Source organism: Budorcas taxicolor, chromosome 11 (genome assembly GCF_023091745.1).
Source record: "Budorcas taxicolor isolate Tak-1 chromosome 11, Takin1.1, whole genome shotgun sequence".
Taxonomy (NCBI): domain Eukaryota; kingdom Metazoa; phylum Chordata; class Mammalia; order Artiodactyla; family Bovidae; genus Budorcas; species Budorcas taxicolor.
In genome coordinates, this window is record NC_068920.1 from 114,426,937 (window position 1) to 114,453,799 (window position 26,863).

Consider the following 26,863-nt stretch of genomic DNA (forward strand, 5'->3'; position numbering starts at 1 on the left):
CAGCCTCTGCTTACTGTTGAGGAAAATTAGCAGATACATTTCAGAATCTGTTTAGAACTATATAATAGACAGAGGAGAGATTACTGAAAACTTGTGTCCTTTACAAAGGATGGAGTCACCAGAAGATAAAAGAAAGATCCAGGAAAATCACAAGAGCCTGGTTTGTTGAAATTCCAAGAGCCATAGAGAGTAAACCTACTGATACAAATTCTAGTCTCGAGCCTCTCTTGACTTACCTCCACCAGCTTGTTGGCGTGCTCACGGAAAACCTGGGCATATTCCTTCACTTCCTTCTCATTCCCACTTTTTGCAGCCTCAATGAGAACTAGCAAAGGAACGTTGGTTTCCAAGAAAGAATCTGATATGTGATCCATCACTGCTTTCCGAAGCTACAGTGAAAAAAAAAAAAGAAAACAAAGAATTAAGGGACAGAGAAACTATGTGATTGCATTACTCTTTAAGTCACATGAATTAAATCACCTCCTAGGAATAGTTTTTCTAAAGCCCCAGTTCTCATGGTTCACAGACATAATGTTGCAACTCTCTTCTTAATCTTCCTGCTGCTGCTGCTGCTCAGTCACTTCAGTCGTGTCCGACTCTGTGCGACCCCATAGACGGCAGCCCACTAGGCTCCGCCATCCCTGGGATTCTCCAGACAAGAATACTGGAGTGGGTTGCCACTTCCTTCTCCAATGCATGAAAGTGAAAAGTGAAAGTGAAGTTGCTCAGTCGTGCCTGGCTCTTAGCGACAAAATGGACTGCAGCCTACCAGGCTCCTTCGTCTATGGGACTTTCCAGGCAAGAGTACTGGATGGGTTGCCATTGCCTTCTCCGAATCTTCCTGGTGCTTATCATATCAAAGGAAGGCGAAGAGATATGACTAAGAATGATTCTGAATTATCTGTATTATATGTCAATTTGGAAGTTACACATATGACTTGTAGCTCAAAACATTATAGGCTGTTCTTATCAAAGTTCTGCTCACATCCTTCATTGGCCAAGTGTCTCCCTTCAGGTTTTGAGTCCTGATTCAGCTCAAGAACTCAGGCTTTTTAGAAAAAGAAGAAATGTAGGCATCAATCAACAGATGGGGAGAACTTTAGTTGATGAACTAGGCCCTTTCTACATCCATTGTTTGTATTTGATGGAGGGAGAAACATGAAACACCTAACAATTTAAAAAATGTATCTGCCAGGTGCTATGATGACGTAGTTGGTGTGCTCCAGAAAGAAGTACTAACAATTATTCTTCAAGGTAATTTAGAATAAACATATCCAAATTTCTAACAATGCATAATTACACATCATGCCCACATTGTTTAAATGGGAAGTAGGACAGTCACATCAAAATGAAACCGAACGGACTGAACAATTACCTTAGTGCTGCTTTGTTCATAACTGTCAGAATGTATGCAAGGAGAAAACACCCCAAATACAAATAAACAGAAGAGAAGATGATAAACAATGTGTATATTTTCCAAACAAATATTCCTATTCAGGGGTATTCAGGCAAATCTTTTGATAGTATGATACATACACATTTATCATTGGTCAGAAGAAGGGAAATGTACAAATTTCAGTTCCTTTTTGCACTAATTACCATAGGGTATCCCTCTGTGTAGTTTAGTTTAACTCTGGATTGAGTTGGACATTTCACCATATAAAACATAACAAGATTTGTGGAAAATTAACATTAAAAAACTCATTAGCAAGGTGTGTTAAATTTCTGCTTGGGAATAATACTTTTATTGGTGAGCTTATATATTCTGGGCATATGTGATGTGCTAGACAACTCAGATCAACCAACATTTTTTTATGTTATATCACTTAATCCCCATGACAATACTATGAGATAGGGACTATTCTTATGCCACCAGCTTTTCAGATGAAGAAAATGAGACTTGGAAAAGTTAAATAACCTGCCTGCCCTCATAAGGTGGCAAGGAGCAGAGCCCTCTAATAAAGTCTGAAGGGGACAGCGCAGAGGACACTTGAAGCTGACCTGGCTTGGCTCTCCTCCAGGACAGAAAGTCTCATGAAGGAGAAGCTATTGAGTGTAATCAAAGTTGAACTGGCTGGGGACAACAGAGATAAAAGGAAGATTTAGATAAAGTGGGGGCATTGGTCAGAACTAAGCTATCTTACCAATCAAGACACTGTTTGCTTTTTATATCTCAGGAAAATTTTATTTTTGCAAAATATATATAACATAAAAGTTTTTCACTTTAAGTGTATAATTCAGTGGCATTAATTCCATTCACAATGTTGTAAAGCCATCACCAAGATACAGTTCCAAAATATTTCCATCACCCCAGAGACTCTATAAACATTACACAAGAATTCTCCATGCTCCCCTTCTCCCAGCCCTAATAAATCTACTTTTTGTCTCTATGAGTTTGTCTATGCTAGATCATTTATACAAGTGAAATCATACAATATTTGTCATTTTGTGTCTAACCTAATATATTTTTAAATATTATATAAAATAAGAGAAGTGAAAGCTCTGTGAAGCTAGAAGAATTATCTGCTCTTCTAGACTTTTTCCAAGCCTTCAGGAAAATTGGGTTCTTATTAAGTATGAGCAGCTTGAAATTATCAAGGTCAAAATTCACATAAAACTATTATAAGAAAAACATATCATCTCTTTACAAACTGAAAGCATCCCAGAAAGATATGCCTATAAAACAAATTAAAACTGTAATCTACTATTTCAAACACATTAAAATCCACTAAAAATGATACAAGATATGAAAGAACATAAATTAGAAAAAGAAGAAATTCAAGGATGAAGTCATGAAACTTTGAAATGAATTATAAGTAAAAGAAAAATCATTTGAAAAAGACTAAATAAGAATGAATAAATACAGTAGCAAATGCCTCAAAAGAAATAGAGAGAAAAGAAGGAAAAAATTTTAAATGCAAAATAAAATGTTTTAAAAGAGATTTTTAAAATTTGAGAAAAGGTAACAAATACTGAAGATAAGCAAAGAAATTTCAATACATGGCTACCAGAGGTCCCTAAAGAGGAAAATCAAAGCAAGAAAGTGGAAAGAATACTAAGCATAGTAATTCATGAATATTTTCCTAAAGATACATATAATTTTTTAAGTGCTATTATATAAATTACTTATATAATTATTTATTTAATATAATTATTAAAATATATCATATAGAAGTTATATTCTATCTACATTATATAGAGACATATATTTGATACAGAAATATATATTATACACATAATATATAAACAATTTTCTGAAAAAGCATTTCATGCACTTGAGAAAGGAAACCTATACTATCAACCAAGAAAACTGGATTGTAAAGAAAAAAGGGGTAAATCACTATGTATTTAGGCAAATAAAGGAGAGAAAATTATTTAGAGGTGATCACTAGACTTTTCAACAGCAAAGTTTTATGCCAGAAGAAAATAAAATATTACATTTAAGACCCTCAAGGAAAGAAAATGTGAGCTAAGAATTTTATAGCCAGCAGAACTGACTTTCAAGGATATAAACCACAGACAAAATCTGATCAACATGCAAGAACTCAGAAATAATCGTTTCTATGAGACAGAGAAACTGTTAAAGGATGAACTTTACCTGGCAAAAGAACTAGAAAACCATCAACTAATAACTCGAAAAGCATAACATAAGTACTGGCAGTGAACATTCAATATATTCTTATTTATAAAACTAAGAACATAGGATAGTCAAATGGGAGAGAGTAGAATATAAAATGGATTTAAGCTCTGACAATGAAGATGTAAACATGAAAAGAAAAAGGGAACAGGATCTTTTGTAAAACGATCTTAACTATTTTATGTGATTTTAATTATAATGGTAGCATGAATATTGTTATTCTAGAACTACTGTGTTTAAAGGTAGGCTCAGTGGTAAAGAATCTGCCTGCCAGTGCTGGAGCCACAGGAGACGAGGGTTTGATCCCTGTGTCAGAAAGATCCCCTGGAGGAGGAAATGGCAACCCACTGCAATACTCCTGGTGGGATAATTCCACGGACAGAGAAGCCTGGTGTGGGCTATAGGCCATATGGTCACAAGGAGTCAGACATGACTAAGTGAGCAGGCACACAAAGCAAACAGTTATGAAATTTTATTTCTCATCTCCTGTGTCCTTGCTAACCAGAAGTGTTAGTGTGGAAGAAAGACAATGTAATATAAAAGAGATTCCTGAAGTAAAAATACCAGTATGAACACCTGAGATTTTAAAGTAAACACACACACGTACAGTTTCCAGTTCTGTCCAACGGTGGTCAGTCCAGTAATAATGAACACTTTAAAATACAATTTTACCTTAAAACAAACTAAAGATTCTTGGGGATATGGTTGATTCCAAGTTCTTTGAGGCTAGAAATATATAAATAAGCCTGAAATATCTTATTATGCATACATGCTAAGTCACTTCAGTTGCATCTAACTTTGTGAGATTCTATGGACTACAGCAGGTCAGGTCCCTTCTGTCCATGGGATCCTTCATGCAAGAATACTGGAGTGGGTTGCTGTGCCCTCCTGTCCACTGCCCTCCTGCCAGGGGATCTTCCTGGCCTAGGATTGAACTCCTATCTCTTACATCTAAACTGCATTGGCAGGTGAGTTCTTTAGAGCCATCTAGGAAGCCCATCGGAGAAGGCAATAGCACCCCACTCCAGTATTCTTGCCTGGAAAATCCCATGGATGGAGGAGACTGGAAGGCTGCAGTCCATGGGGTCGCTGAGGGTCAGACATGACTGAGCAACTTCATTTTGACTTTTCACTTTCATGCATTGGAGAAGGAAATGGCAACCCACTCCAGTATTCTTGCCTGGAGAATCCCAGGGACGGGGGAGCCTGGTGGGCTGCTGTCTATGGGGTCTCAGAGAGTCAGACACAACTGAAGTGACTTAGCAGCAGCAGCAGCAGCAGCAGCAGCAGCAGCAGCAGCAGCAGCAGCAGCAGCAGCAGCAGCAGCAGCAGGAAGCCCATATTTGATTATACTAGATCAGTCAGTCAGTTCAGTTGCTCAGTCGTGTTCGACTCTGCAACCCCATGGACTGCAGCATGCCAGGCTTCCCTGTCCATCACCAACTCCCAGAGCTTGCTCAAACTCATGTCCATTGAGTCGGCAATGCCATCCAACCATCTCATCCTCTGTTGTCCCCTTCTCCTCCTGCCATCAATCTTTTGCAGCATCAGGGTCTTTCCCAATGAGTCAGTTCTTCACATCAGATGGCCAAAGTACTGGAGCTTCAGCTTCAGCATCAGTCCTTCCAATGAATATTCAGGACTGATTTCCTTTAGGATTGACTGCTTAGATCTCCTCCAGTCCAAGGAACTGTCAAGAATCCTCTCCAACACCTCAGTGCAAAAGCATCAATTCTTCAGCCCTCAGCTTTCTTTACAGTCCAATAGCAAAGAGTTATTAAAGGTCACTGTGTCTGTGTGTGCTCAGTAGTATCTAACTCTCTATGACCCCATGGACTGTAGCCCACCAGGCTCCTCTGTCCATGGAATTTCCTAGGCAAGAACATTGGAATGGGTTGTCATTTCTTACTCCAGGGGATCTACTCAGGGATGGAATCTGCATCTCTTGTTTCTCCTGCATTGGCAGGCAGATTCTTTACCAACTGTGCCACTTAGGAAGCCCATCAGAGACCATTAGGGTCATGTAAAAGTAACTCAGGAGGCTCTCATTTGGCCAAAGGTTAGACAATTTAAACTTCTCAAACAATAAAAATTCCAGTGGTCTGAAACCCATAAAATAACTTTAAATTAATGTATAAGGACTAAAAAATAATAATGATGAACTGGTCACCTTAAAACAACAAGGAACCAATTTTACGTATCTCGGGAAAATCAAGAATATATCTTGCTTTTCCTATGTGAACTGAAATTCTCTGTAATAAGAGAAATATCTGACTCTAAATTTAGTCCACTTAATAAATTGAAAACAAAATGATAGAATATCACCATTTTGTAACCAATAATGAATTAAAATGTCTTCATTCTAGATAATGAACAACACTGTTTGAAAAATCACCAAAAAGGACAGCTGTTTAAGAATTGTGAATCACTATATTGTACATCTGTAAATTATATAATATTGTTTATCAACTATACTTCAATTTTAAAAAGAGAGAAAGAATCATGTACTATGTGCCTTCTGATGAAATAGCACAGTCCCAACCATAGTGATGTCAAAGGGATCAAACCTGAATATGGTGGAGGCTCTGGATCCCCTTGGTGATTTGCAGAAAGTATAGAAGACAGAACAACGTACGGGACATATGGCACCACACATGTGTATTCAGCAAAATGGAAAAACTTACAATACTAACCATCCGGGTTCTCCAACAGATGGAGTATAGCAAAAGAAAGGGAATGAAGTGGATGCAACAGGCTAACAGACTAAAAGATAATTCCCCAAAAGTGGGCAAAACCAAATGGTGTCATCTGAAGATGCACATCAGGATGATAAAACCACAAAAACACACAAGGAAGTGAGAACTCTAAAGTCAGAATAATGATTACTTTTGGATTACATAAGAGGGCTTCTAAGGAGGCTGGCAAAGTTCCATTTCTTGACCTAGGTAGTGGTTATAAGAGTGTTTGCATAATAATAATACTTATTATGTGTGAATTCCTATACCCATGCTTTATATTTTAAAATTTCAAAAAATGAAATATTTCTCATATGCTTTTCCATTTTTATCTGGATAAAATACAGACATGACACCAGGATGATGTGAGAAGCCATGAGTTTAAGATGGTGAACAATCCCCCCTCCCCCCAGTCAACCTAAACCTTAGTGCATGGAGGGATGCTGCCCAGGGTAACCTCACCCAAGGTAACAATACTCATCCAGTATTGTTACATGATTAAGAATGCAATTCTATATTATTGGACCTGTTGCCCATTTTGAAGTTTATTAGGTATAACAGTTGGTCTGCTATAACTTAAAACACATTGAAATGGATCTTTTTTTTCCCCCTGTCAATTCTATTTTCTTTCAGGTTCCTTTTTCTTCCCTTGATCCTTCTTACTTAAAAGATGGACCACAGGCCAGTATCATCTATCACCACCATTTCCTGGGAATTTGCTAGAAAAGCAAGCCCTGGCCACATTCCAGACCTCCATTTCAATCAGAATGTGCACTTTAATGAAAAGTCTAAGTGATTCCTATGCACAATACAGTTTGAGGAGCTCTGCCTTAGAAGACCTGTTATATCAGTTAAATTCTTAGTTGTAAGCATTAGAGACTAATTCTGCAAGATTTAAGCAGAAAAGCTCTCCTATTAGTTGAAAGAAGGAAAAGAACTCAGAATGTTAACACTGTGTCTTTGTGTCATTAGCTTCTGATTCAAAGTCTTAGGCAAATGCACCTGATTTTTATCCAGGCAAAATATAGACCCAAACTTTGGGTCATGTGTCAACATTTACTTGCAAGGATGAAGGAGGAAGATTTTTCAAGGAAAGTTTTGTAAAATCAAGTGTTCTGGCCATTTTAGCTTCTTATATCAAAATTCATATAACAAGGAATTCCCCCAAGATAGAAAAGGAACTCAGATGCTTAATCAAAACCAAAATATGGCCAATAAAGAATAGGTCTGATACAACAATGATTCGGGTACTCAAGCATGGGTGGAAGGTTGAAACAATAAAAACATTTATAGAAAAAAATTAAAGCTGAAGGGTTGTTTATAAGAAACAAGATCAGAAACTATGAAATGGGTGGGACAGGAATGGCAAACACGCTCCCTCATTTCCTTTCTATGCCTACACCAGACACAACTAATCAATCATGGCATTCTTTTATCCTGGGCTCAAATACTATTTCATAATCCTTCTCAGGTCAGTGTTCCAGGTCACTACTGTCAATAAATCCTATTTCTCCTGCAGAAGGAAAGCTTTCTTTCTTTGTTGAACCTTATGTTTAATTTAAGTGTTTTTGCACATCAACCTTTCGGTGCAATGGTTTCTGTGCATCAGAGCAATCCAGTGCCATCTTGATTTTCAGAAATAAATATTAACACTCAAATCTAGGCTAGGCTGATGATATTTAACAAATGGCTGGTTGTTTTAAGATGTCTTGCCATTTAGACAGATGTTTAGAAAAATCTTGTTAAGAATAATAGTATTAATTTCTTCACTACAGTGATGTAAGAGGGTGATTTTAAATGGGTTCAAAACTTTGAACCTTAAATCTTCCCTAGGATATAGCTGCTCTGGGCTCTTCACAATCACTGACATATTTTACCATATTTCCTTAAGCTTTGGGATGTAATTGTTATTAAAAATGAAAAATCAAAGCAACAAAGTGTCTGGGCCAGGAGACATCTAGCCTGAGGGCTTGACAAAAGTTGAGCCTCATTAAGTCAGGCAAATTTTAGCCAGTCTGAAGGTCAATTAAGGTAATCAGTCAATGCAGTAATCTACCCTAAGCCACTGTAATAAGCTAAGGTGCCACCAATGCACAGTTCAACAGTAATGACAGCCCCAGTTTAGGCTGGGGGTGGGGACAGATATGGGGGGAGTAGAGACGTATTTATGAAGCTTGTGCAAGAGCACTTAGAGAATAATCACTGTTTTTACTTTGTTTTTCTTTTTTAATGAGAAACACACAAAATCCTTTGGTCATTCTATTCATTATCCTGATGGCATTGACTATCTTCTATGGAGCAAAATCATTTTAATTAGGGTGCTAGCTTCTTTCTTTAGGAAAACCAATTATTTCTTCAAAAAAGAGAAAAAGAAGAGTTCATCAGGCTTCATGCTTCTTTTCTCCATATACCCCTCTTCCCAATTGAGGCCCTACTGGATCAATTCAAAGCACAACAGTCATGGTTAGAAACACCAAAGCATGGCTCCAAACAGCAAACATGTGATGGTTTAGTTTAGCCAGATAAACAGTCCTTGCCCTCTAGATTTGTTCTCTAAGAGTACTTAGGCACTCAAGATAAATGCTGATAAATATCTAGCTGATGAAGTAAGAAGCACTGAGTAGATAATTGCAATAGAATTGTTATGTGAATGAGTCTATTCTCCACTGCCTCTCAAGCCCATTGCCATGTAGCTCTGTATTGTCTGCCTTCTCTGGCTCTGGGCAGGGCCATGTGGCATACTTAAGGTTAATGGATATTGGCCATCATGGAGCATGCAGGGGTGGACTTTCTTGGTCAAGTGGACTTGCTTGGTCTGGTTCTCTGCCAATTTCATGAGAAGGATATGCCTAAGCTAGAATGCTTGTTCCAGGAGGAAGGAGACAAACACATGGAATAGAACTAGGCCACCTCTGTCATCTCCATCAAGACCGTCTTGGGTCAGTCAAGAGCAAGTGAACCCATACATGTGAGAGGACTTGACCAAGGTGACCACTCCAGGCTAGACATAAGCAAATGCTATTATTGCATGCTGCTTAAATGTTATACTGTACTACTGTGACAACAGATAACTGATAATATACACATTTAACTAGAATAAGTTTTTGAGTAGATAAGCACTGAGTCATTAAACATGGTCACTAAACCATATTTTCAGGAAGACACCATCAAAATAAGATTCTGATCAGTCAATTGATGGATTGACATTATTCCAATTCAGTTCTTTGGCCAAAAGCATTGGATTAACAGTAGTCTGCTCTATGTGGACCATTATAGGTCCTGGGCTATGTTTAAAAACAACACAGCTGCAATTATTTACTTGTATAGATTTAACCTGTATGCAGGTCAGGAAGCAACAGTTAGTACTGGGCATGGAATAACAGACTGGTTCCAAATACGAAAAGGAGTACATCAAGGCTGTATATTGTCACCCTGCTTGTTTAACTTATATGCAGAGTACATCATGACAAATGCTGGGCTGGAGGAAGCACAAGCTGGAATCAAGATAGCCGGGAGAAATATCAATAACCTCAGATATGCAGATGACACCACCCTTATGGCAGAAAGTGAAGAGGAACTAAACTGTCTCTTAATGAAGGTGAAAGAGGTGAGTGAAAAAGTTGGCTTAAAGCTCAGCATTCAGAAAATGAAGATCATGGCATCTGGTCCCATCACTTCATAGGAAATGGGGAAACAGTGGAAACAGTGTCAGACTTTATTTTGGGGGGCTCCAAAATCACTGCAGATGGAGACTGCAGCCATGAAATTAAAAGACGCTTACTCCTTGGAAGAAAAGTTATGACCAACATAGACAGCATATTAAAAAGCAGAGACCTTACTTTGCCAACAAAGGTCCAACTAGTCAAGGCTATGGTTTTTCCAGTGGTCATGTATGGATGTGAGAGTTGGACTGTGAGGAAAGCTGAGCACTGAAGACTTGATGCTTTTGAACTGTGGTGCTGGAGAAGAATCTTGAGAGTCCCTTGGACTGCAAGGAGATACAACCAGTCCATCCTAAAGGAGATCAGTCCAGGGTGTTCATTGGAGGGACTGATGTTGAAGCTGAAACTCCAATATTTTGGCCACCTGATGCGAAGAGTTGACTCATTTGAAAAGACCCTGGTGCTGGGCAAGATTGAAGGCAGGAGGAGAAGGGGACGACAGAGGATAAGATGGTTGGATGGCATCGACTCAATGGACATGGGTTTGGGTGGACTCTGGGGGTTGGTGATGGACAGGGAGGCCTGGTGTGCTGCGGTTCATGGAGTCACAAAGAGTCGGACACGACTGAGCAACTGAACTGAACTGATAGATTTAACAAACTCTGGTTTGAAATAGGGGCTTTCTCTGATGGCTCGGTGGTAAAGAATCTGCCTGCAATGCAGGAGACACAACAGATGTGGGTTTGATCCCTGGGTTGGGAAGATCCCCTGGAGGAAAAAATGGCAACCGGCTCCAGTATTCTAGCCTGAAAAATCCAATGGAAAGAGGATCTTGCAGCTTGCAGTCCATGGGGTTGCAAAGAGTTGGACATGACCGAGCAACTGAGAATGTGAGCATTTAGCTCAAAATTGTACTGACAAGTCATGGGGACTAGGACAGGGAAGGCTTGGTCAGGGACCACCCTGAAGAACGGCAGTAGGTGTTTGGCTCCTTCTGCTGGCTCCGTGTTTTGCCTCAGTACACATGACTGTACTAAAATACCCACCTCCCTCCACAATAGGCAAAGACAATTGCTTCCATGGGAAGAGAGAGAGTGAAATATTGCCTTAGGATGTCAGGCTGTGCTGGGTCATCATGGATCTCCAGATGGTCTCAATCCAGCAGCTTTCCTTGGTGGTGGTAAAACTGTGAGCAGAACATGGAGCCCATAAGCGCTGGAGGCAATATAAGGAAGCATAGGAGAGGCTGGTGGAATGGAGGGTGTATGCAGAAGGCACAGTTGCAGTGACAGGGTATGGAGAAAAGTGGCAAAAAGGAGAGCAGAAAAGAACTGGGGGAAATTAGTATTTTATATTAACAGATTTTATTTAATGCTATTTTGTGTCAGGCACTGTCCTAAATGCTTTCAATAATATGTATTTCTCTGAATAGAGCTGGGTACATATTCTCCATTTTATAGGTGAGGAAACTGAGGCAAATGAATGTTACTTGTCCACATTCACATGGATGCTAAGTGGCAGTGGCAGAATTTGAACCCAAGCTGGCCCCAGAGTTCATGCATTAAACTACTAATATATGTAACCTCTCATATGACTGAACTCCACCAGCTCTGCAGACAATATCGTCCAAAAGCAAACTCTGTGTGTGTGTGTGTGTGTGTAATTCCGGAAAAATACGTGGTCCAGATTTCTGGATGATGAGTAAAGTACATAAAGAATTCTGAAAGCCTCCTCCAAGATAATAAGAACAAAAAGAAGAAAACCCCAGTAGAGAGGGTGGGAAAACAGACCCAGGAGCAGATAGACAGCCCTAGAGGGAATCAGTTGTCCCTCCAGAGGCAGAACTCATGCAGAGTCTTAATGAATTTCCATTCCAGTAGCTGAAAGAGCCTGATGGATACTCACTAGAGTCTCTGATTTTCAGGGGCTTTAGGACTTCCCTGGTGGCTCAGACGGTAAAGCGTCTGTCTACAATGCAGGAGACCCGGGTTTGAGCCCTGGGTTGGGAAGATCCCTTGGAGAAGGAAATGGCAACCCACCCCAGTACTATTGCCTGGAAAATCCCATGGACAGAGGAGCCTGGTAGGCTACAGTCTATGGGGTCGTAAGGAGTTGGAAGCGACTGAGCAACTTCACTTCACTTCACTTTAGGAGTCTGTAAAAAAAAAAAAAATGGAGAACTCATGGGTCAAGATATGTCTACTGGAAAAACATGCCAATGGGTCATACTTGCCTTTATGTAACTATCTTATAAATTACTGATCAAAGTGTTTCAAAACAGTAGATTTTTCAGATTCTTAATGAAGACTCATAGCAATGGAAATGTGGAAGTGATAGTTCTTCCAGAAAGGATCGAATCCACTTTCCATGCTTTTAGATGATAATTACAGTATGTATGAAAATCTATTAGCCTGGTGATAACACAGGTTATAAGGGATCTGCCTTATCATAGAGACATCTCTGAAAGGTGCAGATGAAGTTTAGGACTGTGACAACCTAGCATTCTAGGTTTGTTTTTTTTTTTTATCATTTTTGAGAATTTTAGGATTAAATCATATTCATCCTAAATACATAGTCCATGAGCATAGGTATATCCAAAACTGAGAGCCAGAGTCCCAAGCAGTCAGGGCCAGGGACACCTTGAACTTGGTATCATCCAGCAAGTGCAGGGACTCATAAATACTGCCTTCATTAGCTCATGAGTCCTGTGACTTGTGTCCCTGATGAATAGGGGCACATTCTTTGACCCCTCTAGTAAACAAGCAATGTAATTCCTCTGTAAATTGACTATTAGAATAGTTTCAATGTCCTTGCCTACAAGCTGAAAGACATAGTTAACACTTTTTACATAAGCTAGAAGACCAAAATTTAGCTATCAATCAACTAGGGCAGAAAGGAATGACTTGACAAAATCATTCGTTAAGTCTGACAGGAGTCAAGAACACAAGGCTTTCTTCCAACTGTTTAAATGTATGTGTGACAAGGGAATATTAATGGCCTAAGACAAGACATTTAAAGGTATTAGCTCAGCACTACCAGTCTATTTTACCCAATTAGGGCTATTCATCAACGTAAATAAGTACATTTTCTTCAGCAAACCAAAGGAAAACAGTTGATGTATCATAATTGTTCTTATAGTTCACTTTCATGAGAGGGCAGAGTGATAAAAAGATAGAGTTTAACTCACAAAACTCAAGAAGAATAAACTGTTAAAATGACCAAAATGGTCTGCCTATAGGACGGGCCATAAGGAATGCATGATGCGTACTGGGTCACTTTCAAATAGATATAGCAAAAATATTTTGCACAAAGTTTAAAAGTCTGCAACCATTTGATGAATATGAAACAGTTTTCTGAAGAAGATGGCTCTCCCAGCCAACAAGTATCATAGAAGCTCAGACTTGGATGAGACTTTAAAGGTTGTAAGCCCAATTTTAATCTAACCAATGAAAGAACATCTCTGCAAATCTTTTTAATGCTAGACATTCATTCTTTCTCTAATTTCAGTTTTATTGAGACAAAATTGAGTTTGAAGTAAAATTGTAAGATATTTAAAGTATATGTCATGGTGATTTGATATACATATACACTGTGAAAAGATTCCTCCCATCTCACTAATTAATATATCCATCACCTAGCATACTTCTTTTTTGGTTAGAATTTTAAGTTCTACTGTCTTAGAAAATTTCAGTTTCACAACAATGCTATCAACTGTAGTCACTTTGTTTTACATGAGACTCTCAGACCTTATTCATCTCATAGCTTAAAGTTTGTACCCATTTACCAACCTCTCCCCATTCCCTCATTCTTGCTACCACTTTTCTATTCACCATATTTATACGTATGACTTTTTTCTTTAATATTCCACATATAAGTGATACCATTAAGTATTTGTCTTTCTCTGTTTGGCTTATGTCACTTAGCTTAATGCTCTTAAGGCTCATCCATGTTGTCACAAATGGCAGAATTTCCTTCTTTCTTGTGGCTAAATAATATTACATTATGTGCATGTATTATATATATGTGTGTGTGTGTGTGTGTGTGTGTGTGTGTGTGTGTGTGTGTGTGTGTGTGTGTGCATATGGTAAGTTGCTTCAGTCATGTCTGACTCTTTGAGACCCTATGAACCATAAACCCGCCAGGCTCCTCTGTCCATGGGATTCTCCAGGCAAGAATACTGGAGTGCATTGCTGTGTCTTTCTCCAGAGGATCTTCCTGACCCAGGGATCAGATTTGCATCTCTTACGTCTCTGGTATTGGAGTTACCACTAGTGCCACCTGGGAAGCCATATCTATATCTATATGTTACATATTCTTTATTTATTCATCCATGATGGACACTTAGGTTGTTTCCACGTTTTGACTATTTTCAATAAGGTTGCACAGACATAGGCATTTAATTTGTCTTCGGTTGTGCACTTCAATATCTTTTTCTGATCTCACAGAGGAAAAAAGTATCCATAAAGAAAAATCTGCACAAAGCCACATTAGCATTAAAGATATTTAAACATTACACCAAATAAAAGAAATGAGGGTAAATGCATAAAAATAAAATGGGGAAGTTAATAATGCAATTGGGCTTCCCTGGTAGCTCAGCTGGTAAAGAATCCACCTGCAATGCAGGAGATCCAGGTTGGATTCCTGGGTCAGGAAGATCCCCTGAAGAAGGGATAGGCTACCCACTCCAGTATTCTTGGGCTTCCCTGGTGGCACAGAGAGTTAAGAATCCACCCGCAATGTGGGAGATCTGGGTTCGATCCCTGGGTTGGGAGGATCCCCTGGAGGAAGGCATGGCAACCCACATCAGTGTTTTTGCCTGGAGAGTCCCCAAGGACAGAGAAGCCTGGCGGGCTACAGTCCATGGGGTCACAGAGTTGGACACTACTTAGTGACTAAGCACAGCACAGCACACAATAATGCAATTAGCTCAAAGGAAGCAGGGAAGTTATTGCAAGAAGTTCAGAGAGAAAAATATGCTTATCTCTTTTTATTCTGCTCTCTCTCAATAACTGGTGTTCACTCATTTAGTCCTTCTCTGAGAATTGAGGAGTTCCAGGTATATGAAGCAGTATGTTTGACCAGGGACACAAAGAAAAGTAAGACAAACCATCAACTCTCACTCATTGCTAAAATCCCCTCTACTATCTCAATTTCTAGCTACTAATAAAGCTACTGTGATGAACCTGAGCTCATATACTTGACTGGCCTCATAAATGATGCTTCTCAGATGCAAGCAGAAGTGCCTCCTGTTCAGTGTGTTGACCTAAGAAGCACCGTAAACAAGTCCAAATTTGTTATTTTCTTATATTATGTTAGTAGACTTCTTTTTCTCACTTAGAAAGGTCCTCCCAGGACTTCTCCACCTCTCTGTCTGAACAGACATACTTTCAAATATCCAGTTTGTTAGCCCAGAAGATTTGGCATTTCAAAAGCATGGAATTTTAGGTAGCATAGGTGAAGGTGAAAAAGATATTTGGAGAATAAACACCTTGGTCAGAACCCTAAACCCACACTGAAAAACAGATTGATTCTTCTGTGTATTCTGAAGGCCTACTCAGTTTCTGCCTGCTTTTTGCCCTTAATATTAATCCTGTGCATGTTCATTTTTATAGCTTGCAGAGAACTTCCCTAGACATTATTTCATTTGACTTTCTTTATAATGTCACAGTAAGGGTGAAAGATGTAGTTTGCAGGGCCAGCATGATTTTCCTTGTTGCATAAATGAGGAAAGGGATGGTTCACTGGTTACGTATAGAAAATGCCAGAGTCAGGTCTTCCGGTTCCAAGATTAGTGCTATTTTAGTTAAGGTCCAAGTGTTTATGAATCTGGCTGTTCAAATTCACAAATCACAATTGGATAAAGATGATCCTTTATTCCATCCTTCACTCCCACACTGAGTCAGCCACTTATCCCCAGCATTGAATCCTCTCAGGCACTGTTTACCACAAAAGATCTATGTTTAGATACCTGGATATTTCATTCTGAGTATCTATTATCCACCACTAATTAACTGGCATTGAATGGGCATAAACTGTTTGAATCCAATGTAAGAGAGTCAAAAGTTATGTCAGGATATCCTTGGTGGTGCAGTGGTTAGGAATTCACCTGGCAATGCAGGGGACAGGGGTTTGATCCCCAGGAAGATCCCGCATGCCACAGGTCAGCTAAGCACGTGTGCCACAACTACTGAGCCTGTGCTTTACAGCCTGAGAACTGTGGCTACTGAAACCCACGTGCCTTAGAGCCGGTAAAAAGAGACACCACTGCAATTAGGAGACCTTGCTCCGCAACTCGAGAGTGATCCCTGCTCACTGCAACTAGGGAAATCTCATGCACAGCAGTGACAACTCAGCACAGACAAAAAATAAATAGAGTAATATCAGATAAGTTAACTCTAGCAAGGACCCTTAGGAAGCTTAAGAAATATTTCTCAAAGAAAGATTTGACACTACTACTCGCCCATGTAGCTGCATTGGAGAAAGAAATGGCAACTCAGTCCAATATTCTGTCCTGGGAAATCTCATGGACAGAGGAGTCTGGTGGGCTAGAGTCCATAGTGTCGCAGAATGGGACACAACTTAGCAACTAACCAACAACAAACGACAACCCCAACTGCATTGTCAGTTGGGAGAGATAATCATTGACTGAATGGTTTGAGAGCATGTTAGCAGTAGAAGCTTATTTTAAAATGCAGGAAGAACAAGATGCAGAGGAGTACAGCTCTCTAAAGCCATCTTTCTTTCTGGTGGAGTCAGTTTTACACACCTGCCACAGTGTGGCAGGATTTGTACCAGACAGAGTCATCTGGCCCCATACTTCCATATTCCTGGCCATTCCACATTACATCACAAGTCTTCTGGGTCTCAGAAGAATCCCCATTGTAAAAATGAGGGACTCTAGAAGGACCCCACTGAAAACGTATCAGTTTGTACTTTGGGTATCAGATGAGTGACGCTTCACTTGAGCAGAATGGGAAACCTGGGGAGATAAGATGCTGCTGGATTAGGGAAGATGGATGATGGGCACTTATTGTTGATGCAGATGTCACTTGCAAATGAACTTCTAAAGCTTATGACCATTTTTGGTCATTAAAGAGCCCATTACATTTTCTAAAACAGAAACCCTTTCTTCGTGCTCCCCAGCTCTATTCCAATTGTAGATAACTGTGTACCTCTGAACTAACCTCTCTGTCCCAAGTTCTGCCACCATATGCTATACTTTTTCACTCCCTGTCTGTAACTATTGCACAGTGGTGCATTTCGAACAGCTGCTGAATTTTTCCTCGAGGGGATGCATTTCAGACAGAGGCCTAATGATGATTCCACATTTCTAAGTCTGCGGAAATCCCATAATATGACTGGCACTATTACTGTTTAGGGAAATGCAGGTGACAGTCAGATTTCAGATCTTTCAGTTTTACAGAAGACCTGACTCTCACACGGTATTTACTTCATTTCAAGTAGATCCTTACTTCTAGAGCATGGGCTGTTCTACTTTTCCTATAAAAGGCCAGACAGTATATGATTTAGTTTTTGCAGCCAGTTGGTCTCTGCCACAACTACTCAACTCTGCCATCATAGCACAAAAAATAACAGTACAACTTATTTTCGAAACAGGCACAAGGGCAGATGTGGGCCACAGATTTGCAGCCACCTGATTTATATAGTTTCATCTGTGGACTTTAAGTCTTGCAACCCTATCACCTTGTCCATGTCACTCTATTACTTCACTACTTCAAATCCCAGGCTATTTCAAGTTCCTTTCACCCACTTTTTACTTAGAACCTAGCATCTTCGGTATGCAGCAGTTATCTGCGTAAGAAGAAAATTGAGAAGACTAGAGATGACCTCAAGAGGCCTCAAGGGTCCAGTCTGACTGCTTTACTTGACCAAGATGACTTTTATTCTCTTTGCCTCACACCCTGTTAGAAAACATAGTTTATCTCAGTGGTACCTAAGCAATTCCTTTTCTAGTAGAAGCTTCAAGGCAAAGAACAAAGATGAATCATTAGATGTAAAAGCAGAAGCTGTTGACTTTTCCTAAAACTTCTGTGGACTAGAAGGGTATCTAGTTGGGTTGCCCAGCCTGCTTAATATAGGTTTTCTGACCTGGACTGGACTCCAAGTCCTGATTATTTCCTCCTAATTTGGCAAAAAAATATTGAGAGTCCTTCCACAGACTGGACAAATACACAGAGAATGCACCTAAAGAGCACGAGGCAAGCTTGTTGCTATGGTAATATACAGACACAATGAAAGTCACAAGGGATCTACTTTCACCCGCTTATTCTGGCATCTATGGATATAGCCTCAGGGCCACACTGATCTAAGCCTTCAGATTTCAAAGGGGGAGCTGAGGGAAATCTGCTCAGTCACGCTAGGTTAGTGTTGCCTTCTTCCTGCCCCTGTGACTCTGAGCCCTCCCTTGCCCACGGTCAGTGCCCGGACCACCCAGCTCGCTGTAACCAAAGGTGCTCTTCAACTTCTCTGTCACCCTCTTCATGTAGCTGCAACTCCGATTGCAGCTGTTTAAAAACAGCTTGATCTCCACTGAAATTGAAGGACTCAAATAAAGATATAGAAGTCCTGCCCTTAAGAGTTAACAGGATTGAGGCACTCCTGAAAAAAACAAAAAACTGGTATGAGAGAAGAGGGGGCTGAGACTGGTTATCCACTCAAACTTCTGACAAGCACTTATGATTGGATCAGATGGAAAATCCCCTCCTGTCACCAAAGTCCTCAGGACAAATGGTTCTTCTCCTATCCTGGAACACTGGGGCAAAAATTCATCCATCACTTTCTTACTGAATATACCAGGCAAGTTGGCTAGTTTCTCTGTCTGCATTTAATCAGCCATCCCCCACTCCAACTAAGATAAAAGTCCTTTACTTTTCCCTCTTATGATTAATTAGGAAAGTAATTATCAAAATCTCTTTCATGGTTCAGTGTCTTGCATGGGGTTGACCACAGATATGGGTGGTTTAAGGAAGAAAAAAATCAGGGATATTAAACAGGAAGGCTATTATTTTGATTATTATTGAGGGTCTTAAGACATTATGAATTGATATTTACCTTATAGCCTTCCCAGTAATGGAATTTTAACAAAAGCTATAAAATGAGTCCAAAGTGTATCAACTTGAACAACTGTAGTCATTAAAAGGACAGGCTTCGGAATTAGCTCACATGGATTCACTAACTTGCCAGCTTTATATTGGTAAGAAATGTAAGTTCACTGTCAGAATTTCAAAATGCTACCCTGTAAAAATAAAATCTTTTTGATAATGACAGATTTTAGAATCAAATTATAACGCATCAGATAAGAGAGAATGGACACTAGCTAAACAAATGTCAGTTTCAGTGGGTTCAGTTTTGCTTTTTTGACCTTCATATACACCCAGGTAGAAACAGGAGCAGTGGATCAGATGGTTAAAAGAGTTGGCTACTTCAGCTCTCAATGACAGGATAGCAACAGCTGCCCAGCTTCTAAGCCTAAGCACTTCTAGCACTCAGAGCTACAGAAAGGCAAGCCAAGTGACTGTGAAGCCACAAATTCATGTGTAACGATGGTCACTAATTTGTAGGTTTTTGGAACTCTATTTAAATAGAGTTCTTTACTGAAGCTCCGCCCCCCCCCCCCTTTACAGCATACAAATTATGTGTTTTTTCATTTTTCATTTATATTTATTTATTTGCTTGTCTATGCCAGGTCTTAGTTGCAGCGCATGGAAACTTCTTTAATCTTCATTGCAACATGCAGGATCCTTTCATTTTGGCATGCAAACCCTTAGATGTGGCATGTGGGATCTAGTTACCTAAACAAGGATAGAATCCAGGCCACCTGCATTGGGAGCGTGAAGTCTTAGCCACTGAACCATCAGGGAAGTCTTTTACTGAAATTTTTATTTGGGCCTTAAGCCTAGACAAAGTAGAAAAAAATAAGTTTTGCAGCACAAACCAAACAATTTGATAATTACAAAATCACTGATCTTAATTCAATTTGCTAGCTACTAAAATTGCCCAGTAATTGTACCAGATGCTGGGTAAAGGGATAATCTCCCATTTCTAAAGCAGAGGCTGTTGCAGGGGGTCTTAGGATGCTGAAGGAAGAAATTCTGCCCTGAGAAAAGATCTCAGAGGTCCCTTCTACTTCTAAGAGTTTATGAGTCCATGACCCCCACTGAATCCATCTTCTTTTCTTCAAAGAGAAAAGCTGGTTGAGAAATAAGCCCAGAAGACACTATTGCTTTTCTATCCTGTCACTCCTTTCCCCCTCCTCCTACTCTCCTTTGATTCTGGGGGTAACTATAAATCTTTATACACAGATAATCATCATTCAACTTTTAAAATAAGCATTTAAAGAAACTGTATCCTTCTTTCTGAAGTTATAGATGGGTGTGATTTCTCTTCCTCTCATTGGGGGACAGGCTTTGTTCAGATGATTAAATTTCTGAGCTGTTTTTCTGTACATGAAGGAAATTGTCCATGCTCCAGTCTGACAAAAATACCTGTTTTGGGTACAGTTTCCTGAAATGTGGCACCATATGTGCATCAGTAAACATTATGTGTAGAGTAAATTAAGCTGAGCCTTATAATTAGGCAGTAAGGAAATTACTGTAGACCTGAAAAAGTAAATCAACAGTATTAAAATGCTCTCCATTTTCTCTGAAGCACTTCAGACTGTCATTAAAAAAAAAAAAAAAAAAAAGTCGTGTCATGGTGATAAACATCGAAAAAAAATGCATCTGGAGCTAGGCAACCTAAAAGACACCACAATTCAAATAAGTCTTCAGATCTGGAGTCCAAGGTGTCATCTCTTTGTAAAATTTAAAAGTCAGCCCTTTTGCCACTAACATAGGAAAAAAAAAAGAAAACCACCCGACTTTGAGACTGTGGGGGGAAACTTTTTCATACAGCAGGTGCAGTAAAGACATTAAGAGCTAGAAGCTCTGGAGCAGAGCCAAGACTAAGGAGTCACCCATCATAAACAAAATAGCAACACTATAAATAAAAACAAGATCAGTATTGCTGGTTTTCTCTTTTGCTTCAGGTTTCAGTAAAGCTCAGCACTGCCCTATTACTGATCCTGTGTTAACTTACAATGTTGGTAAGATACTCATCATGAACTTTTTTGCATTAATTTCGATTTTCTAAAATACTGCATAAAGGTATTATTTATCTTGATTACTCAGTTGTTTGGTTCCTCCTGAAATTATGTGCTGTAGGCTACTACTGCCTCATTCCTCTCCCCCTCCTCCTGGCCCTGCCCCAGAAAGCACAGATCTTGCCAAGCCCTTCAATACAGCACAGTGAACAATCAGACCATCCATTTCTAATCCTGGCCCATGGGAAGAAGAGGCTCAAGCATGTATTCTCCCTCCCTCAAAACAGGTATTGTATCTATGAAGTGCTGATGACTAGAAGATGCCAAATGGAGACAGGTTGCAGGGCTTCTCGAAATCTTCCAAAGAATGATGGTGAGACATAAAAGTTCCCCCCACCAGAAACAAAAGCAGTGAAATTTAAACTTGCCAGAACATCAAAATTATCTGGAAAGCTTATTGCAATATAGCATTTAACTTGCCACTGCTACATGAAATTAGAATCTCAAGATGGAGCCATATACAGGTTTCTCTCACTATCCAAAAGTACAGATGCTCATGAAACCTTTTGTAAGATTACATGCTGTAGACTGAAGAAGCAATCACCTTATGAGGTATCTTACCAATGGATGCACAAAACACATCAGGATAAAAGCACAAATGCAAACAGACACAGCTCAAAGCTTTGGTAGCTGGATGCTGAGATGTTGAGTGTAGTTCCCAGGGAAGGAGCTTGGTGGCGCTACTCTTGCCGATTCCAGTGCCCACTGCCTGTGTAAGAGCTGGCTGTAAAATGCTGGACAGATTTTTACATTCACCTTTCTTTGTAAGAGCAAAAATCCTCCAATTCCTTTCAGCTAGCAAAAACAGAAACTAATGTAGGCTTTTCATAAAAGGCATAAACAGACTTTCGAAAAACAGGAGATACCTGGTATCTGCATTTTGGCAGGTTCTTAAGCTGAACTTTTCTAAAGTGAGCTCAGTAATAGGAAACATCTGGGTTAAAGCATAGAAACTCTTAAAATGGAGAAAGCTATTATCACAGTAAAAATTGACTTTTTAAGTTAACAAATCTTGCTCTTCAAACAACAGAACCAAAGACATGAGAGTTTCAGTTCAGTTCAGTCGCTCAGTCGTGTCCGACTCTTTGCGACCCCATGAATCGCAGCACGCCAGGACTCCCTGTCCAACACCAACTCCTGGAGTTCACTCAGACTCACGTCCATCGAGTCAATGATGCCATCCAGCCATCTCATCCACTGTCGTCCCCTTCTTCTCCTGCCAACAATCCCTCCCAGCATCAGAGTCTTTTCCAATGAGTCAACTCTTTGCATGAAGTGGCCAAAGTACTGGAGCTTCAGCTTTAGCATCATTCCTTCCAAAAAAATCCCAGGGCTGATCTCCTTCAGAATGGACTGATTGGATCTCCTTGCAGTCCAAGGGATCTCAAGAGTCTTCTCCAACACCACAGTTCAAAAGCACCAATTCTTTGGCGCTCTGCCTTCATCACAGTTCAACTCTCACATCCATACATGACCACAGGAAAAACCATACCCTTGACTAGATGGACCTTAGTCGGCAAAGTAATGTCTCTGCTTTTGAATATACTATCTAGGTTGGTCATAACTTTTCTTCCAAGGAGTAAGCGTTTTTAATTTCATGGCTGCAGTCACCATCTGCAGAGATTTTGGAGCCCCAAAAAATAAAGTCTGACTGTTTCCATTGTTTCCCCAACTATTTCCCATGAAGTGATGGGACCGGATGCCATGATCTTCGTTTTGTGAATGTTGAGCTTTAAGCCAACTTTTTTACTCTCCTCTTTCACTTTCATCAAGAGGCTTTTTAGTTCCTCTTCACTTTCTGCCATAAGGGTGGTGTCATCTGCATATCTGAGGTTATTGATGAGAGTTTAGAACAGAGGAAATTTGATGATTGGGATACTTCTAGGTTGGCTAGATACAGATTCTCTATCCTTTCATCATTTGTGTGGTGGCAACTTACTTTATTTTGGGCACTAAGATATGCTTTGAGGAAACAAAGAATATTAGGTCATGGGCATAGGCAAAAACACATAAACAACTTAAATCTACAGCAAAAAAGTGTCATAATAAAGGTATTTGAAATGCTTTAGGAGCCTACTGGATAAACCCTGTTTATAAAAATTGAATAAAGTTGTGATGATCAGGTAACATTTAAGCTAAGCCTTGTAGGAAAAATTGCAAATTTCCATAAAAGGAAAAAAAAAAAGAGAGAGGGCATTTGGAAAAACTGTGAATTTTCCTGGAAAAAGAAGATAAATGAAGGAAAGCGGCATTCAAGGCAGAAATAACATCAAGTGCAAAGTAATGAAGATGTGGGAAGACTGGCCTGAAAGACTGCTGGAACTACACTGAGCTGTAGGCAGGGAGTCTGGGATCAAGTCACTGGTTGTGAGGCTGTGAGATCATTTTTTGAAAAGCAGCTAAGCAGTGCCAATGGTAATGGAGAAGAAGGAGTGCACTCAAAACACAGTTAGTGGCATTTAGGGAAAGATAATGGAAGAAATTGCACAAGGTAAGAACCTTCTTGAAAGTTGATCATAGTGGGGAGCATGCAGTAATACAGGGTGGAGGAAGGGTAAGGATTTAGTTTTAACATATTCTGGAAATTTCATTCAGAAAAGAAGGAAGACGAAGATTGGTTAAGAACATACAAAGTAAACAGATGAATATTACAACCAACATCACCTTCATGAAGTTGAGCAGGACCCTGTTGGGGCTCCTGGGCTCAGAAGTCTTTCTGTGTCCCCTGTTTCTTGTTTAGGCTTCAACCTCTAAGACTTTCCCTGAGTTCCAATGGCAAGTTCACTTCAGTTCAGTTCAGTCACTCAGTCATGTCCAACTCATTGCAACCACATGGACTGCAGCATGCCAGGCCTCCCTGTCATCACCAACTCCCGGAGCCTACTAAAACTCATGTCCACAGATTTAGTGATGCCATCCAACCATCTCATCTTCTGTCATCCCCTTCTCCTGTCTTCTATCTCACCCAGCATCAGGGTCTATTCCAATGAGCCAGTTCTTCGCATCAGGTGGCCAAAACATTGGAGTTTCAGCTTCAGCTTCAGTCCTTCCAATGAACACCCAGGACTGATCTCCTTGCAGTCCAAGGGACCCTCAAGAGTCTTCTCCAACACCACAGTTCAAAAGCATCAATTCTTTGGCACTCAGCTTTCTTTACAGTCCAACACTCACATCCATACATGACCGCTGGAAAAAACCATAGCTTTGACTAGATGGACCTTTGTTGGCAAAGTAATGTCTCCGCTTTTGAATATGCTATCTAGGTTGGTCATAGCTGTTCTTCCAAGGAGCAAGTGTCTTTTAATGTCAAGGCTGCAGTTACCATCTGCAGTGATTTTGGAGCCAAAAAAAATAAAAATTCTGTTACTGTTTCCGTTATTTCCCCATCTATTTGCCATGAAGTGATGGAACTGGATGCCATGATCTTAGTTTTCTCAATGTTGAGTTTTAAGCCAACTTTTTCACTTTCCTCTTTCACTTTCATCAAGAGGCTCTTTAGTTCTTTGCTTTCTGCCATAAGGGTAGTGTCATCTGCATATCTGAGGTTATTGATATTTCTCCTGGCAATCCTGATTTCAGCTTATGCTTCATCTAGCCCAGCATTTCTCATGATGTACTCTGCATATAAGTTAAATAAGCAGGGTGACAATATACAGCCTCCTTTCCCAATTTGAAACCAGTCTATTGTCCCATGTCCAGTTCTAACTGTTGCTTTTGACCTGCATACAGATTTCCCAGGAGGCAGGTCAGGTGGTCTGGTATTCCCATCTCTTTAAGACTTTTCCACAGTTTGTTGGGATCTACACAGTCAAAGGCTTTGGTGTAGTCAATATAGCAGAAGTAGGTGTTTTTCTGGAACTCTCTGGTTTTTTTCATCGAAAAAGCAAGAGAGTTTTTCTTTCTTTTTTTTTTGGATGGCAAGTTCAAACTGCTGCTAATAAGAGAAGGGATGAGAATGCAGACAAGGGAGGAACAATCAACAAACAATAGTGCAGCCTTGGGGCAGGATCCTGGTTCCACCTCAAGAGACACACAAAGCAATACCTTTGAGCTCTTCTGCAGAAGTAAAACCCCCAGCAAATAGAAGATGTTATTAACTACTTGATGAGCATTCTTCATTCCAGACAGAAGGCCACAATTTGGTAACCTTGAGAACCACAGAAGCTCATCAGGAGACCATCTGAGGCCAAATTAAAGAAATGAAGGCCCTGCACACACTTTGATCCTTATCAGCAGCCCTGACTTTGAGCTATTGCTATAAAACTCTTCACCAAATACCACAGGTTGGGACACAGTTTTTTGAGGGCAGGAGCTATCTGTGTCCCCCTTTGCCTGACAAAGGAATAAAGCTATCTTTTTCTACTTCACTCAAAGCTCTATCTCCAAGACTTATTCAGCACCAGTGCACACAGGCTGAGTTTTCAGCATCATTCATCACAAATTTCTGCCCAAGCAAAGAGCAATGGTGAATTCCCTCAAACATCCCCTGTGATATCCCCGGCAGCTAGGAAGGTACAAAGTGCTTAGATCCTACAGCAAACCAGGGCTTCCACCACTTTCCAAATCTCAGATTCATCCAGCCCCCTTGGGAAATAGTAAGATTTAAAAAATCAGCTGTCCTGATGGAAATTTCCCCTGAGAAAAGGATGCCAGGAGCCACTTCAAGTAATAAAAGGTGACCTCAGCAAGGAGAGGTCAAATGGAACAAGATATATTTGACCAAAAGCTGGCTGCAAATATCCACTAAATACATTGTCAGAATGAAGGCGATTAGCTGCTATCATCAGCTTTCCAAAGAAGCTCAATTTAGGCCATAGTGGCAAAATCTTGCAGGACACATTTGAAAATTATCTCCCTTTTAGCGTCTGTTTTGGATAGAAAACTTCAGCCTGAACATAGCCTCCAACAATATATATGGATCAACCTCACTCAGTCAGGTCGATCAGTGTTCTGAAATGTTTCGGTAAGCTTAAATGACATTCTTAAAAAGAGAGAGAGAAAAGAAAAGAAAAATCCTTATTTGAATCACCGTTTTTGAAAATTTTCCAAATTTCCCTGCTTAGGTATTTCATCCTGGAAAATATGATAGAACTTTTTTTACAATCCTAGAGTGGATCTTCCAGTGTCAGGATTAAGATTCTGCCTAGGAGAGTCCCTGGTGTCCAGTGGTAAAGAATACACCAGCTAGTATTGGGGATATGGGTTTGATCTCTGGTTGGGGAAGATACCACATATTGCAGGCAACTAAGCCTGTGTACCACAACTATGGAACCCACAAGCTATAACTACTGAAGCCCGTGCACCCCAGAGCCTGTGCTCCCCAACAAGAGAAGCCACTGCAATGAGAAGCCCACACTCTGCAACTAGAGAAAATCTGAATAGTGACAAAGACCCAATGCAGCCAAAGACAAACTTAAAAAAAATTAATTAAAAATAAAATTCAGCTTAAAAATTTTTTGCGGGGGGGCCTGGCACTCTTATTGCCTAGAACAGCGGGTGTCCAAGATAAAACCAAAAGCACACATTCTCTTGAATGTTTTGAGACTCAGGCAATGCTATGTATCCTTCTCCATCCAACTTTTCCTTGACTTCTGGGGCATGAAAAAATCAGCAGAAGGGAATAAATCAGTAGTTGAAGCTTCCACTTAATTGAGCAGTTTCCTACTCA

General features: G+C 40.0%; 1 protein-coding gene across 1 annotated transcript in view; it reads right to left on the reverse strand.

The window, feature by feature from the left end:
- Positions 1-26,863, reverse strand: part of CTNNA2 (catenin alpha 2) — a 1,210,173-nt gene that overhangs the window by 281,360 nt on the left and 901,950 nt on the right. Inside the window, exon 8 of the mRNA XM_052647702.1 lies at positions 237-389. Within this exon, the coding sequence (XP_052503662.1) occupies positions 237-389 (153 nt within the window). The remainder of the gene's footprint in view (positions 1-236; positions 390-26,863) is intronic.